Source organism: Panthera uncia (genome assembly GCF_023721935.1).
Source record: "Panthera uncia isolate 11264 chromosome B2 unlocalized genomic scaffold, Puncia_PCG_1.0 HiC_scaffold_24, whole genome shotgun sequence".
NCBI lineage: Eukaryota > Metazoa > Chordata > Mammalia > Carnivora > Felidae > Panthera > Panthera uncia.
This window is the reverse complement of record NW_026057580.1, coordinates 90,733,606-90,751,629: the sequence shown is the minus strand read 5'-3', so window position 1 is coordinate 90,751,629 and position 18,024 is coordinate 90,733,606. Positions and strand designations below refer to the sequence as shown.

The window sequence follows — 18,024 nt, the reverse complement described above, 5'->3', positions numbered from 1 at the left end:
TCAATAGAAAGTTGAACAGTTCATTTTGAGATGCCTCAGATGGGAATTTTTTTCACTGCCTTCTCACAGCATTTGGGAGAAACAAATATGTGCTTTGTAAAGTGTGGTGGTTCTAATATAAATGGAAAAGCTGGCCTCCAAAGAAATATGCATAACACTCTCACTTTACAAACTAAGCAACAGGTTATAGCATAGAGCATGACTACAAACTGCAAAAAATTCAAGAGCTGGGGAGGGGCCTGACTAGTATTTTTCCATCCCTGGTGACCGGGAGCTAAAAATGGCGCCTCTGGCAGAAATTAGAAAGTGGGAGGGGGCACTTGGCGTGGAAAAAGAGGAGGGTTTTCTTTTTGTTCTGCTTTAAACACATGGCGACATAACACCGCGCCAGACGAATCATGGAAATTTGTTTCCTTAATATCTGGTCTGTAGCACAATTCTATTCTCCACGCTTAAAAGGATGTTTCATTTTGTGGGCGCGATCGCTAGGGCGGTGACGTGCCTGTTGCTTTCCTTCATTCACGCTTCTCGCCTTGGAGGGCTCCACGACTGCCTCCCTGTCTATCCCTGCCCCCTCTCGTTTTGCTCCAGCGGTGGCTACGGTTTTGAGGGACAAAACGCCTTTTCAGGCGTGACGACCAAATGGGTTCAGACCCTTCCCCGGGCCCCTTAGGGCTTCTCGGCCGGGCATTTCTTTCTCTTCGGAGGGCCGCGGCCTCGCGCTTTCCGCACGGGCACGAGGAGTCCGGCGCGCGATCACCGGAGCGCGTGCCCGGCCGTAGTCTGAAGGCCCGCGGGCCGGCGCGCGCGCACCGCCTCCACAGGCGCCGCAATGCAGCAGCTCGGGGCCCCGGCGTAGGCGGCGCGGGGGCGGGGCCGCGGACCGGAGTCTAAGTTGGGCAGCGGTCCAGTCCCGGAGCTCGGGCCGCAGCGGTTGTCTTGGGAACGGCGGCGTAGGCAGGCGCTGACGTCAGCAGGCGGCGCGCTGCCCGCACTGCGGCACCTAGTCGGCTCTCTGAGCCGGAGTGGCTGGCTGGTTGCTGGGTGGCTGCGGGGGCGTCCCGTGACTGCCCCGCCCCGCCCCGCCCGGCGCGGTAGGCAGCTTCGCACCGTCCCAGTGTCCGCCCGGGGGGAACGGGCCATCGGCCGCTCTGAGCTCAGTTCTCTGTGAGTACGCCGCAGGCCTGCTGGTGGCGGGAACCCGGGCCGGGCCCTGGGCCTGCCTCGGCCTTCTCCGGGGGCCGCGACTCGGGGGACTGCTTGAGTCCGAGAGCGCGGGGGCGGCACTGCGCCACCGCAGGCTGACCCGCCAAGTGCCGCGGAGCCTTGGGATGTAGTTTCTGATGAATACCTCTAAGTACTTTCCCGTTCCCTTCCCTGGGCTCCCATCCCGGGCCCGCCCAGTGTGGTGTCCTGATCCAGCGTTGAGGGAATACAATCTTTGGCTTTCCTACTCCGGATTCTGGCTTAAAAGCATTTAAGTCAGATGCGCACTAAGGATGTTTATTTCCTTTTAGGGTGTCTGTTTCCTTTTAGGGTGTCAGCTTGGTGCTGAGTCTCAAACCGGTGAAATGCCTTAATTACATCTAGAAAAGGTGATCAGTGTGTTACGTTTATAAGAAAAGGGTCGTTTTGATATATATGCGAAAAGTACACTCTTTAGAATCGCTACCAATGGTTGTGCTGCATTTCAGCATTACTGTGAGAACATCTACTCACTGGGGTATATGGCTTTCACGTTTTGAGAAAAGGATGCTAACAATTTTCTCACCTGTTGCTTTAACTATTGCTGTTACTGATTGGGCTTTCAGGAGGAAGATTGCTCGTTGTGAGAACTCTGGGAAGTTTTTAAAAAATATCTGAAAAATCCAAATACCAAACGTTTTTTAAAACGGTACTTGGTTTATTTGTTTATCTTGTTTATTTATGCAGGCTATCTTCATTTATTAGTTGAATTATGCATACAGGGTTTTTTTTTGGATTCTTTTTTTTTTTTCCTGTGCTATGAAATTCAGTTAAAGGGTAAATTATTCAAGCCTCTGCTTCTTCTCCCCATGGTTTTTACACATGTATTGGCCAATAATCAGATGTTTAGAGAAAAGGAAATATGAGATGAAATGTAGTGCATCTCATATATAAATAGCAAAATTTAGTATTTCTTAGCAGCTCCTATAAAGGGATTTGTGAGGGAGAAGCTTTAAAATAATGGTATATATGAGGGCCAGAGATACCATTTTAAATTTGTCCCTTAATTTTTTCCAGTGATGTTACTAATCAAATATCAGTCATTCATTCAAACACATTAATGTTTGGAGGTGATTATTTCTGTTATATATATGCTATATTAAGTAATATTAGTGTCTATGCAACTATACATTGTACTACTGATAGTAAATAATGTGAACTTGTAATTCACTTGATGTATTTTATTTATGGCACAATTACTTTTAGTACTATAATAATAGACATAATTTTATTGAGCACCTACAATGTGTCAGCCACTGTGCTGATCACTTTGCTTTTCACTATTTCCTTTTCTCCTTACAATAAAGTAGGTGCCATTTTAATTTCCTGGGTCATAGAACGTTTTACCAAGGTGGAAATAAAGGGCTGAGGTAGAGAGGGAGGTATAAAGCTCAAAGCACTGTGGAATCACAGAGAAGTATTTAACTGCCCCTTTAGGTTAGAGAGCTCCCAGAAAAGATACCATTTGCATTTAGTGTTAAAGGATAGTTAGGAAGTTTCCTAGACAAAAGAAGAAGGTCATTTCTTAGGAGAGAGAGGTGTACATGTAATGGTACAAAGGCAAGAAGGAGTTTGGCATGATTGAAGGCTTGTAAGTAGTTGCACATGGCTAAAGTTCAAAATGTGTATGGAAATGTGGCTGGAGAAAGAGAGGTTTAAAAAAAAAAAGGGCAGGGAGTCATCTTATAAGTAGCCTTGAACCCCGGTGGTAAGGACTTACTATTTTTTCCAGTGGGTGATTGGAATCTAGTGAAGAGATTTAAAAAAAAATTTTGTAATGTTTATTTTTTTTTAGAGAGAGACAGCACGAGTGGGGAAGGGGCAGAGAGAGAGGGAGACACAGAATCTGAAGCAGGCTCCAGGCTCTGAACTGTCAGCACAGATGCGGGGCCGAACTCACGAACCACGAGACCATGACCTGAGCTGAAGTTGGAGGCTCAACTGAGTGAGCCACCTAGGTGCCTCAGAATCTAGTGAAGATATTTAAACAGAAATGATGCCATCATGTTTGTAGTTTAGAAAATTCCTCTGCTTGCGACGTGGAGGATGACTTATTTATTTATTTTTAAAAGGATAGGGTGATGGAAACATGGAAACAATCTTAAGGAAAAAAAGTAAAAACTTTCCACAGTCTTTTTGTCTCTCAAAGCTACTGCCTCATGTCACTGCCTTTTGGGGGTGGGGGAAGACAGTTGGAAGCAGAATTATAGAAATAATTATCCACACGTTTCTATAGGTCTCACCTTCCATTCATCCCTCCACCTATGGCTGCCGGATTTCTGCCCATTCACAAACATTTTTGCAAACACGTGACTTCCAGACTGCAGATCCCGTGGACACTCTTCACAACCTGCTCAAATCTTCAGCCTGGCTCTCCTTGCTGGATTACTATATTCTGTTGCCTACCAAACAATCTGATTATACATACACAAACACAGATTTATATATACAGTGCTAATAGCTGTCATTTTCAAAGGGCTTGCCGTGTTCTAGGCATTGTGCTAAGTATTTTACATGCATATTCTTATTTCATTTTTACAAAAACCTTGTGAGTAATTTACAGTTATGATTCCCTTTCGAACGATTAGGAAGTTGAGGTCCAGAGATTAATTTACTGGCAGGTGGAACTGGGATTTGAATCCAGGGATCTGACAGTGGAGCCAGTGTTTGTAGCTGGTTAGTGCCCCAGCTCAACATGCCCCACCAAGCTCACCTGAGTGTTGTCCCGGTAGGAAATATCTGTTACAGTCATAACAGATGTTTATTAGTGCTTTTTTTTAAGGCATTGTTCTAAATCATCTAACCCTTACAACTACCTTTTGAATGTGCACCTTTAGATTGATTTTACAGATGAGGAAACAAACATCTAAGGTCACAATTAATTGTTTCTAAGACTAATCCCAAGACTTGGGTTTTAAAGTTCTCCGTTATGCTTGTACTGTATTCCAGTTAATAATACTACCAGCCTAATTATTCTACTTGCAGAAGCACGAGAATCATCCTTTACTCTTTGTCCTGCCTCTTCAGTCGTTTTTATTTTTATCTTTCTGAAATGTCTAAAATACCATAAATTTTTTAAGGGGAAACAGATTAAGCTGAATATAAGTAAGCCTTTTCTTAATGACTCAAAGTCATATATATAGTTCAGCTGTTTTCCTACGTATTGAATGACCAGGGAATATATAAATATTAGGTTCTTATTTGGTTTATGTTTCAGTTACTGATGCACTTGCCTTTGCGTCTTCTCTTTTTTCTAACTTAGGGTAGATTGGAAAGTGGATGACCAAACTTACTAGATCTGTATCTACTAGAAAGAGTACATTCGGGCTCCCATCAGTAAAGTGTAAGAGTCTTTACTGTGTGGATTTAGTGACATCTATTTTGTCTGTGTACCAGATAGTTGTTATATTTAAACTGCATAATTAGGTGTATGTGTGTAGTCATTGTTTCCTTTTTAGCGTTTCTTCTCAGACTTTTCTGTCCAGAATACCCTTAATATTAGAGGAACATGAACGTGGATCCCCAGGGATCTGGAGCCTCAACCAATAATTGCTGAGCCAATTCAAATTATATTTTTCTCTCTTTTTTTTTCCTTTAACAGTCTTCCACTTTATTCTTAAAAATGTGTGAATATTGTGCTGTAAGGTGGAAATTAATATGTTTTGGACACATACCTCCATCTTTGGAAATGCAGGAATATGTATACTGAGTTTATCCCTGGTTTTGATATGTAATAATACACACCCAGGTTTTTATTTGAGGAGAATGATATGAATGCTTGTGCTTAACCTTCTCTATTGTTGCAACATTTTCAGTGGCGGGTACAAAAAGGTTTAAATTCATTTTCTGTTAATATGGTACCCACAGTCATACTTTACCAATATAATAGTGTGTGCTCTTGGGAAAGTCCATTCTGGGGTGGAGTTTGGCTTCTTAAAAGTACATTGAAAAGCATATTTTTTACTTACAACACTTTTACTAAAAGTGCATTAATATACAAAGTATATATTTACTGCTTTCAAGATTCTTTTTAAATTTTTTGTTTCAAACATATAAATATTTTACCCAAATACGATCTAGTTTTCTTTACCTTTTTTCAGACCCTAAACTGATTTGAATGTATTTAAGTCATTTGCATAAGATTAAAGTAAGAGAAGAGAATTTAGCTTTATTGGTATAAATCTTATGAGATAGTAGATAAATCATGACATAATCTTGTATGAAGAATGTTTTGTAATTTTTATTTGCAAATTCCGTATTACAAGTAAATTCTCGTTGTTTTGACAGGATGCTTATCGAGTCAGGGCTTTCTGTTACAACTTGGTGCTCTCCATATAGCTGAGATATGCCCACTGGTAAGACTTCTATGAAATTTATATATGCAATACACGTTACTTATTTATTTATTTATAAGTTGGGATTATTTAAAGCGATTCTTTAACCAATTAATGAATAAAGTCAATGTCATTAACCAATATTATATTTAGATATAGTTTGGTTTTCAATTTCTATCTAATGTTAATACGTTTTAAGGTTAGTATGTATTCAATGGATGGCATTTTGGGACTCCACTGGACAAGGTAGATAATCATTACAACATATGGTTGGTTTTTATTTATTGTCATTAAAATGGGCATTTTACTCTAGAGAGAGTATCAGCAAACTTTTTCCTAAAGGACAAGCTAGTAAGTATTTTAGGTTTATTCTCTGCTATAGCTACTCACCTCTGCCACTGAAACATGAAAGCATCCGTAAGAATTCTTGACAGAGTGGCCAGCTGTGTTTCAATAAAACTTTATGTATAAAAATAGGGGACCTACCTGCAAGCCGTAATTTGCGAATACCTGCTCTGGGGTGATCATTCATTCATTCAGCATTTATTCAGCATTAAAACATATTTATTGATTACTCTGTGCTAGATCTCATGCTAGTACTAGGGCCGGTAGTTAAAAACTACGTAGTTTAGGGGCCCCTGGGTGACTCAGTCGGTTAAGTATCCGACTCTTGATTTCAGCTCAGGCCATGATCTCACACTTCATGAGATTGAACCCTGAGTTGGGACCAACATTGGGACCAGTGTCGGGCACAGCATTGGGCTCTGCTGACCATGCAGAGCCTGCTTGGGATTCTCTCTCTCCCTCTCTCTCTACCCCTCCTCAGCTCACGTGTGCTCTCCCTCTCTTTCTCTCAAAATAAATAAGAATAAAAAAAGTTGCATATTATAGTAAGAAAGAGACAATACATTTACGTGTTTAGATATACAAATAATTATACAATTTCAAGCTGGATTAAGTGCTGTGAAGGAAAAGAACAGTCCGTTCTGTGAGGAACAGTGAAATTTAGATGAGGTCATCAGGAAATGTTCTTCTTTAGAGGGGACATTTAAACAGGCAGCTGCACCAGGTAGCTGAGAAGTTAGAGGAAGCTTGCACCAGGTGGAAGCAGCTTCACAAGGGAAGGCGCTTATTCTGGCGGAGGAATGAGAAGGGCAGTATGGTGAGAACATAGGGATCTAAGGGGCTGTTTCTCTTGATTTGAAGCTATAGAGGTTGACAAGCCAAGAAGTGAGAACCCTGGAGGGCACGCGAACTTACTGTGTCCTGAGTGAAGTGGGGAACTCGCACACAGAGTCCTAAAGCAAGGGAGTAACATGATCGGACTTACGTTTTAAAGGAAGAAACAACTTGCAACTTTTAGTGTTTGTCGAATTATTGACTAGGCAAGTGTTAACCATTTTCAGATAAATGATCTTTGACATAGGATTATTCTGATTTTACAGAAAACGAAGATGAAGTTTCGAGTTAAGTAACTTGGTTAAGACCACATAACTAACAGTGGTAGGTGTTACTGTGCATCATAAATAGAAAGTTAACTGAGTAAAGGAAACTTTTAGACGGAGTAACAGGTGAGGGATACAGGTGAGTGTGGTGACACCATAGCCAAAAGAAAAGTTTTTTAAGAAGAAAGGACTGGTCACTTCTTCTAAGGTAGCTAAAGAACTCAAGCAGTTGTCTAAAGACTGTGTTCTTTAACATAATAATAATGCAGATATGTGCTATAGTAATATTGTTCAGAAAATGATGAGTCTTTATCATTTGTAGTGGAGAGTGAAGCCAAACTGAAAACCAGAGTTCGCTTTGAGGAATTGCTTAAGACCCACCATGATGTTATACATGAACGAAAAAAACTGAAGAAAAAAACTGGCATATCTGGAGAAAAAATTGTAGTGAGTAATCAGTTATTTGGTAATGATGACTTATATTCTGCATGAAATTATGACTCTCATATTAAAACTCTGAGGAAATTTGGAAATTAAAAACAGTAAAGCTATGTCATGGTCAGTAACGTGTGGTAAAATAAAGTTTACAGTAAAATCCACATCACTCTTGGGGTACTGAGTTCAGTCTTGAGTGCTATCCTATGAGAATAACGTAGACAGAGTGATGAGAGATTGGGCACATCAGGTGCCCACACATATTACACATTTTTAAAGAAAATGAAGATTTTTAACCCAGCGTTGTGAAGGACTTAGGGAGTAATTATCTTACTTCAGCTATTCAGTGGCTTATCTAGACTTACCCAGGCTAGATAATTTGATTCTACCCAGCAGAAGCAAGAGGAATCAGTGGAACCTTAAGACCGTAATTATCCTTTTGTACTTGAGATGCACTTTCAAATGATAGAATTTTTTTGGCAGTACATTTGAAGAGATTAAAAATGCAGAACTCAAATAGTACTAAACAAATCAACAAATGACTGCAACCTGATTCCAGGGTATTATAAAGTGTCTGTAATAGTATCCACAATTAATGTAATAGTCACTCTTTAAACCTGTCTAGCTACTTCACTCCCACCTTTTACTCCTTTGACCATAATCTGTTTTGTGCACGAGCACACACACACACACACACACACACACACAAATAACTTCATGCATGTTCTGGTAAATTGGTATATAGTGTTTCTTTGGCAGGAGTTTTAGAAGTTATATATATAACCTGTATTTTGTAGCAAATTTTACCCTATTCTGAATTTTGTCATGTGCTCTCTTCATTCTAATATTCTCTTTGGCAGTTATCAGTGTAATAGTATATATTCTCAAGTGAAACAAAAGTAAGTACTGACATTGGCCAGAATCAGCTGCACACACATACGGGGTTCATAGTACACCTGTGTAGTACTGCACATCAGTTTAGAACTACTGACAGAATGGGGCAGGTTAGGTCTCCCGTAGTGGATGCTGCCCTTAGATAGAACGTGCTTCTTCTGATGGTACCAGTATGTAGTTTGGTAGGGAACAGAGGCATGTGGAGGATGGAACATTGCTTATTGGGATATGCCCTTTCCTTGAGCAAGTTGGTATGTACTCAAAAAAAGCAGAAAGAACCCTGGAAACAACTGAGGATATTTTTATGGACTTAGTCAAAGTGAAACCTCATATTTTCTCTCACTATTAGAACTGGGCTTTGTGAGTATGAACCAAATGCTGTTTAGGCCTGGAATGCTCAGTTAAGTGGACAGCCAGAAAATGGGCAGAAGGTACATCCATTTACCTATGGTCCAGTTTAGATATTGGGAACACACAAGGGTGAAGTGACTAAACATGACCTACCCAGCCTCTTTTAGTTCATAGGAGGCCATTTAAAATCTCTCTCTCTCTCTCTCTCTCTCTCTCTCTCTTTTTTTTTTTTTTTTTCAGAGATGAGTATACTAGGAAAAAATAGGAAGAGATTGTTCAGCTCAAAAGAAGGGGGGATATTCCTGGAGGACTTAGAGGGAAACAAAATGTTTTTGAAATGATTTTTTTTAGGAGTAGAGGAAGAATATCTGCTTCTATTTACTAGATAGCAGTGCTTTTCTATCTTTCAAGCACTTCTAAACATTTTATGCATATCCACTCATTTTTTTTTTAATTTTTTTTTTAACGTTTTATTTATTTTTGAGACAGAGAGAGACAGAGCATGAACGGGGGAGGGGCAGAGAGAGAGGGAGACACAGAATCGGAAGCAGGCTCCAGGCTCTGAGCCATCAGCCCAGAGCCCGACGCGGGGCTCGAACTCACGGACCGTGAGATCGTGACCTGAGCTGAAGTCGGCCGCTTAACCGACTGAGCCACCCAGGCGCCCCATCCACTCATTTTTAATACAAACAACAAAATGATGTGGTTTATCTCCATTTATAAATGAGGAAACTAGATCACAGAGGTTGAATAATTTGCCTAAATTTGCACAGTTAGTGGTAGAACCAGACAGAATTCACAGTCTTAACAGTCTGGCTGTGGAACCTCCTCTCCTAACCAAAACCCAGTAGGATCTCTTTCACTAAGGTGCGAAGAGATGGGACCTCTTCACAACAAAAACAAGGAGTCTCGTGTACAGAGCAGGCTGACATGGGAAGGGAAGCTGGCTGAAATAAGAAAATGAAGCAAGGAAAAGGCTGTAATAATTTGTAATAATGGCAGATTCACCTTATTTTTCAGCAATCTATTAGGCCCTGTGATGAGAATTTTCCAAATGCTGTTTCTGATTCTCATGTTAATCATGGAACATAGGTATTGAGGCTCTTACTTTGCACATGAGAGATTTTATAGACATGACAGATTTTATGGACATCTGAACAGAAAAACCACTCAACAAAGGTGTTAAGTGGTTTGCCAGGGCCATATAACCAAAAGTAGAATAAGTGAGACTGAAAACCACCACCTCCCATGTTCTTTCTTTAGTTGTTTTTTTTTTTAACTATATCTTAAGCCCAAAATAGTAGAATTGGTACCAATGAAAAATGTAGTTAGTGATGTGGAAGATAAATTTGAAGCATTCTTCCATGAGAAGAAGTGGCTAAAACACTTAAAATGAAAGAAATAAGTAGTGAGGACATATAGAACTATTGGTCCTACAAATAAACGTTCCTGGACATTTAATTTTTAAAATTTTTTATTCCAGAGAGAGAGGGAGAGCATGTGTGTGAGCGTGAACAGGAGAGAGAGGCACAGGGTGAGAGAGAATCTTAAGCAGGCTCCATGCTAAGCATGGAGCCTGATGTGGGACTCAATCCCATGACCCTGGGATCATGACCTGAGCAGAAATCAAGAGCCAGATGCTCAACCAACTGAGCCACCCAGGCGACTCTAAACTTCCTATTTTTAAAAGTAGACTCTAAAATAGATGTTTTAAATGACAGGCATTTGACTTACAACATTGACAGATCAAAAACAATGACATAAAGTTTAAAAATAAAAATTTGCAGGGATGCCTGGGTGGCTCAGTCAGTTGAGTGTCTGACTGCATGGCCTCTAACCAGATCGATTAAGAAAAAGGGAAAACACAAGTTACCAATTAGGACTGTAAGAGGGTATTCACTGTAGATGTTACAGACCTGAAAAGAATAACATATTTCAAATAATTTTATGACAATAAATTTAGCAGTTTAGATGAAATGCATAAATTACTTCAAGGACACAGACTACCAAAGCTGACTCAAAGAGGCATAGATAACTTGTATATTGAACACCTTTAAAAAATGAAATCTGTGGTTAAAAACCTGCCCATAAAGAAAACTACCTACTTTTCTCAGGTGTCCACATTGGTAAATTTTACCAAACATTTGAGGAGAAGTAATAATGATTCTGTACACACTGTTACAGACTATACAAAATGAGCAACTGTTTCTCTACTCTTTGGGCAGGCAATCATTAATTATCCTGATACACAAAGACATTACAAGAAAACTATACCAGTATCCCTTTTGAACATAGAGCAGACATACTCCATAAAATATCAGGAAACCAATCTTAAGTTATATGGAAAGGATAATACCCCATGACCAGATATAGTTTGTCTCAAGAATACATCATTAACTCAGTATTAGAAAAATCAGTCAGTATAATTCATCACATTAAAAGATTAAATAAAAAACAATATGATTGTATGTATAAATGCAGTAAAAGGATTTGACGGAATTCATCACCCGTTCTGTTAACTCTTAAAAAGAATAGAGAATTTCCTTAACTTGATAAGGGGAATCTATAAAAACCTATAGCTGACATCATACTTAAAAGTAAAACATTGAAGGCTTTTACCCTAAGTTTGAGCTTATGTCACCATGAGTATCCATGATTATTCTGGTGACCCTGACCAATGCAATAATGCTATTTTAAAAGATGGCATAAAGATTGAAAAGGGAGTAAAAGTGTCTCTGTTTACAGGTGACAAAAACCTACAAAAAGTGCTACTAACTAGAACTATTAAGTGGGTTTATCAGAATATAAGGTCAAAGTTGGGGCGCCTGAGTGGCTTGGTTAAGCATCTGACTTCAGCTCAGATCATGATCTGAAAGTTCATGAGTTCAAGCCCCACATCAGGCTCTGTGCTGACAGCTCAGAGCCTGGAGCCTGCTTCCAGTTCTGTGTCTCCCTCTCTCTCTGCCCCTCTCCTACTCACACTCTCTCTGTCTCTCAAAAATAAATACTAAAATAAATTTATCAAAAACTGTACAAGGTGTGTTATATCCTGATAACCCCCAAACTGCTAAAAACAAAGGTCAAATAGATACTCATGTTCATGCATCAGAAGAATCATTGTTGTCAAATAATAACTGACAGAATATTATTATCCACTCTCTGAAAGTTGATTTATTGATTCAATTCAATTTTATCAAAATGCCAGTAGGTGTTGTTTTTTTTTTTTAAGAATTGAAAAACTAATTTTAAAATTTACTTGTAAATTTAAGCAGTGGACTTAGAATAGCTAAAAACGATTTTTAAAAAGAAGAACAAAGTTGAAAGAATTTGACTGTCTGATTCAAAGCTCATTGTAAAGCTGTAGTAACCAAGACAACCTGTTATTGTCATAAAGATAGACATATGATTCAGTGCAACAGTATAGAGTCTAGAAGTAGACCCAAATGTGTATGGTTAATTGATTCTTGACAAAATTGCCAAGGTGTGCCAGAATTGCCAAGGAGTGAGAAAGATAACCTTTTCAAAAACTGGTGCTGGAACATATCTCCATATACAGTGTTATAAACTATGATCATATCATGTTCAGAAATTAAATAGAAGTGGAGCAAAGACCTAAGCATAAGAGCTAAAATTACATATGTTATAGAAGAAACAGGATAAAACCATTGTAACCTTGAGTTATGAATAGATTTTCTCAGCATACAAAAGCATGAACATAAAAGAAAAAAATATGAATCGGGTTTGTGAAAATTCAAGACATTGCTAAGAAAATGAAAACATATGCTATAGATGGAGAAAAGTATTTTCAACATACTGATAAATTATGTGTAGAACATTTCAAAACTCTTAGAACTCAATGATTTGAAAATAACCCAATGAAAATGGGCAAAAAAATTTTAACACTTAATCAAAGAAGAGATCACGTGTAAAGATTTTCAATACCATTGCTAATTAGGGAAATACAATTTAAAACAGTAATGATAGGGTACTCTGCTGACAGTGCAGAGCCTGCTTGGGATTCTCTCTTTCCCTCTCTCCTTGCCCCTCCCCTGCTTGCGCACTCTCTGTCAAAAAACAAACAAACAAACAAAAAACTTAAAATGTAAAACAATACTGAAATTCCATTACACACATATTTAAATAGCTAAAAAACAAAAATTGACAACGGTAAATGCTGATAAGGCCATTATGGAAATGGAACTCTTATGCATTTGAAACTGCAAAATGTTACAGCCACTTTGGGAAGCAGTTTGGCAAGTTATTTAAGAAGTTAAACATCTAGGGGTGGCTGGGTGGCTCAGTTGGTTAAGCATCTGACTTTGGATCAGGTCATAATCTCACGGTTCATGAGATCAAGCCCCGAGTAGGGCTCTGTGCTTGTCAGAGCCTGGAGACTGCTTCGAATTCTGTGTCTCCCTCTCTCTCTGCCCCTCCCCCCTCAAAAATAAACATTAAAAAAAAAAAAAGTTAAACATCTACTTACTCTATAGCACAGTAATTCTTGGGTGCTTATACAAGAGAAACAAAAAACATGTAACAGTGCAAAACTGGAAATAACTCAAATGTTCATTAATTAGTATATAGAGAAACAAAATATAGTATAGATCCATGCAATGAGATACTGCTGAGCAGTTAAAGGAATAAACTACTACAAATGCAACAACGTGAATGAATTGCAAAGCTTTATGCTGAGTGAAGGAAACCAGTCACAAAAAGCTATATACTGTAAGATTCCATGTATGTATGGTGACAATTGTACCTACCTGAAACATGCTGCATGTCCCTCTCTCTGTTCACCTGCTTGTCCTCTGGGTGAAAGTCACCATCTAACACAAATGGAGGTGGGGGACAGAGCTGTCCTTCCCAGCTCCTCAGTTGGTCATCCTCAGGTTTAATCCCCTCCTTCTGCTGATGTTACTTGATTCAGGGCTTATGTGGCTTCTCCAGAATCACCCTTCCACGGAGAAGTCTTTTCCTGCGGGTTGTGGTTTTTGTCTGCTAATTTCCTCAAAGATCTAATCCTTTCTATTTTTTATCCTTGGGAAATTTCTCAGAATATTTATTCTATTACTAGTAACATTTCTTTTTGATTTCTAGCCCTTTTCTAGTAAAAATATCTCTTATTTTAAGTAATTTTAATTAGAAAGATATATAGGCATGTATTTAGTCTGTCATTTGATTTAACTTGATAATATTTAATATTTAGCAGGATTTTCAGTGATGTATTTGAATCAGTTGTAGGGTGATTCTAGAGCTATAGACTTCTGACTTTAGAATGTAATTATGAAGCAAGATAAATGACCTGTGTTTTCTGTAGGGGGAATCTGAATTGCTTTAACTCTGTGCCTCTTTTAGCAATTTCTCAAATACTTTATAATTAAAGTATGCATCATTCTGCCAAAGAGAAAAAAAACATTTGAGGTTTGAGCAATTTATTCACTTCTGAAAAGTCATTAACTACTTTTTCTCCCTGTTAATTACCTCATTTATCTGAAGTTACTCTCAGAAATTACTAATTGAATGCTGAGAGAATAAACTAGGATAGTGCTAATGAGATGGTCTAGAATGGTATCAGTGTGTCCAAGTGAAAAATGAAATAACTTTCCCACATTACACATTGAACAACGATCATTGTGCTTTCTCTTTACATAACTGAACCGTGGTCGGCTGAAACTTTGTTATTGTGTCTTCTTTTCCCAGCTTGACGCTGTTAGAAGCAATCTTCAGAAAAGTAAAGAAACTAAAAGTGATGATGTAAGTGCCAGTAACACTAATAACCCAGAGAAGATCATGCCAGTCCCTAAAAACAAACTGCGGAATCTCCAGTCAGCCCCTGAAAATCCAGATGATGTCAGTGCAGAGGAAGACAAGCAAGGAAAGGCGAGTAAAAAGGTAAAAACAGCACTCCAGGTGACTGCACAAGGAATGGAACCGGCAACTCCCAGGAAGAAGGTGGATTCTGTGCATTGGAAAGCACAAACCAGGTCACAGCCAGGTGTTGCTCGTCAGAAAAGCGAGAAGGCAGGTGAAGAAAGAGAAAATAAGAATTTAGATGAGGAAGAAGAGCTGATGCAAGCATACCAACTTCAAGTAGCTGAAGAAATGGCAAAGGAGATTAAGAAGAAAATAAGAAAGAAACTCAAAGAGCAGCTGACTTACTTTCCTTCAGATACTTCACTGCATGATGGCAAATTGAACAGTGAGAAAAAAGATACTACATTACATGATGGCAAATTGAACAGTGAGAAAAAAGATACCTCATTGCATGATGGCAAATTGAACAGTGAAAAAAAAGTAAAGAAAAAGAAGAAAGTTCCAATCTCATCTAAAGCTGAGTCAAGGTACTTTGCATTGATAAATATGAAAGGTCCTCTTTAAAAAGCACTAGTGTTCTCAGCTTTTGAGTAATATCTGCAGTTATACTAAGGAAATTCTTAACCTTTCATGTGAACCCGTTGCCAGTACAATAATAACAGTTATGCTTTCCATAGCACCTTAGTATATGCTCAGTGCTTTATAAGAATTAACTCATTTATTCCTTGTGACAACCCTATGAGGAATAGTAATACTATCATCCTGTTTTCCAGATGAGGAAACTTGAAAGGGTGAAGTCACAGAACCAGTAGGAAGTTTAGCCAAAACCTTACCAGTCTTGTTCTGGAGTCTCTGACCCTTAACTACTTATCTATATCAGCTTATTTAATAACAGAAACCCAACTTCTCCCTCATTTTTGAGTTATGAATGCCTGTTCAGATATATGAATGTAGTGGTTTTTTCGTTATCATACAAGTAACATTTGCTTATTGTAGAGCATACCGACATAAAGAAGAAGCTAAAAGTGGTCCAGCCATCCAGAGGTAATCATTATAAGAAATTTTGTATTCTAGTTTTTTTTCCCATATATATGATACTTACACATATGTGTTTGCATGTACAGTGTGAGTTTCTGTGATCATACTTGTATTCTTATGTCTCTCTTTGGGGAAGACAAGATAAAAAATGTCTTTTAACTAATTACCTTCATTTTCTATAATCCACATTTACATAATCAACTTGAGGTGAGAACATTCTATATTTGATTATTCCCTGGCATTCAGGGACAGTTTGCCTTAGTGTCCTCACCTAAACATAATTCCCCTCTTACCAAAAGCTAGACAACCAGTGGTAACAAAGGGAAGGCAAATAGATTTGCTACATGAACACGTTACTATATGTATTGGTTATCTGTTGCTACATTAAAAAGCTACTCTAGGGGCTCCTGGGTGGCTCAGTCAGTTAAGTGTTCGACTTAGGCTCAGGTCATGATCTCATGGCTCATTAGTTTAAGCCCCGCTTTGGGCTCTGTGTTGACAGCTCAGAGCCTGGAGCCTGCTTTGGATTCTCTCTCTCTCTCTCTCTCTCTCTCTCTCTCTCTCTCTCTCTCTCTCCCCCTCCCCCGCTCATGCTTGTGTGTGCTCTCTCTCTCTCCCAAGGATAAACATTTAAAAAATTAAAAGAAAAAGCTACTCTAGAAGTTAGCAAAACAGCACTTACTGTCTCAAGTTTCTTTGGATCAAGAACCTGAGCCTGGCTTGACTGGGTGCCTCTGACTCAGGGTCTCTCATAGGCCACAATTAGGACGTCAGCTGGGGCTGCACTCATCTTAACGCTTGGCTGGGGGAACATGTGCCAGGTGACATCGTTGTTGGAAGGCTTGCGATATCCGTTTTTAAGTTTACTCGTGTGGTGCTTGGCAGGTCTCAGGTCCTGACTGACTTTTGGCCAGAGATATCAGTTCCTTGCCACATGGACCTCTCCATATGAGCTACTTGGAAAGGGAGATGGAGAGAAGTCATAGTCTTTGTGAAACCTGATTATGGTGTGGAAGTGACATCTATTACTTTTGTCCTATTTCGTCTATTAGAAGTGGGTCACTAGATTCAGCCCACAGTCAAGGGAAGGGGATTAGACAAAGATACTAATGGCAAGAGGTGAGGATCGAGAGCCAACTTAGAGCCTACCTGCCACAGTATACCACAAACCTTTCTTACAACTACCATGTCTGTTATGAACTGGTAAGCCATACTCACTATTAAATATTAGTTCATGAATTTTAAATAAAACCATGGGTTACATGACTGGCATGCAAAAGATAGCTCTCTTTAAATAAAAATACATGTATTTGGTGATGTGATAAAATGGCATGGCCTTCTGGAGTGATAGGCAGTTTTGAAATATTTTCCTAATCTTTTTATTTCTCAACGTGTTTTTTTAAAAATATGACTATATATATTGCAGTCAGTTTTTTATTACTTAGATGCAGATTTTTTACTTGATAAATTACAAACTTTAATAGGCTGGTTTTTCTCCACAACTCAGTATGCTTTTAGGCTGCTACCCCTTACCATTTATTAGTTCATGTGATGCAGAACTTTAAAATTATTAATTTTAATAATAGCCTTCTGAAAATGTAGTGGCACACCAGCCACTGGAAAACACAAGCAATTAATCATTACCTAGAAGTCAAAAGTTGGGTATTTGAAGCCTCTTGAAAGCAGAACAAACTTAAAACATTTTTTTTTTGTTTTTAAATATTTTAAAAATTCCTTCATTAGTCGTTTACTTGGCAACAGGGTGAGGATCCTTTCAACAGTCAGTGGAAAAACAGAGCCCCTTGTCGGGCTCTGTGCTGACAGCTCGGAGCCTGGATCCTGCTTCGGATTCTGTGTCTCCCTCTCTCTCTGCCCCTCCACTACTCATACTTTGTCTCTCCTTCTCAAAAATAAACATTTTAAAAATTAAAAAAAAAAAAGAAAGATCTATTGCTCATAAGCATACAAATTCATTTTTTTTCTGGGAGTTTACAGCTTAAGTTTAATTTGGCTCATGGGTATGTAACTCATTACCAAATATGAAATATTACCCATTGATACCTAATTTGACAGTTCACCATTTTAGTGCATAATAAAATATATGTATCCCCTTAGCAGGAAATAATACTGATTTTAGGATTATCCTTGACTCTGTTCATTGTTCACTTTGCTGCACCATTAAGAAGAAAGTGAAGAATGCATTTGTAACAGCTTGTACTTGGGTTGTATTTGCAGTACGTTAACCATCTCTGATGACACAGTTGAAGGTGAACAAAAGAAGAAATCTCCAGTTAGAACAGTTACTTCAGATTCTCATCAAGATGGTAAAATAAGCTCAATGGAAGAAAATGGAGAAGACAGCATGCAAGAGAACACAAAATCCAAACCAAAAAAAAAGAAAAAGAAAGCCAGATCAGGTTTGTTATCCAAATTAAGTGAAAAAATGTGTGCCTTGATAAAAAGAATTT

General features: G+C 38.8%; 1 protein-coding gene across 9 annotated transcripts in view; it reads left to right on the top strand.

Moving 5' to 3' along the window:
* The first annotated feature begins 889 nt into the window (after window positions 1-889).
* Window positions 890-18,024, top strand: part of AHI1 (Abelson helper integration site 1) — a 222,134-nt gene continuing 204,999 nt past the window's right edge. For 4 of the 9 annotated variants that reach the window (XM_049654404.1, XM_049654409.1, XM_049654405.1 and 1 more), the window contains exons 1-6: window positions 891-1,167; window positions 5,533-5,600; window positions 7,347-7,471; window positions 14,405-15,045; window positions 15,515-15,562; window positions 17,792-17,973. In XM_049654404.1, the coding sequence (XP_049510361.1) occupies window positions 5,591-5,600; window positions 7,347-7,471; window positions 14,405-15,045; window positions 15,515-15,562; window positions 17,792-17,973 (1,006 nt within the window). In that variant the 5' untranslated portion in view covers window positions 891-1,167; window positions 5,533-5,590. Of the gene's footprint in view, window positions 1,168-4,507; window positions 4,589-5,532; window positions 5,601-7,346; window positions 7,472-14,404; window positions 15,046-15,514; window positions 15,563-17,791; window positions 17,974-18,024 lie in introns of all 9 variants that reach the window. The other 5 variants (XM_049654403.1, XM_049654402.1, XR_007462863.1 and 2 more) reach the window with 5 other exon arrangements.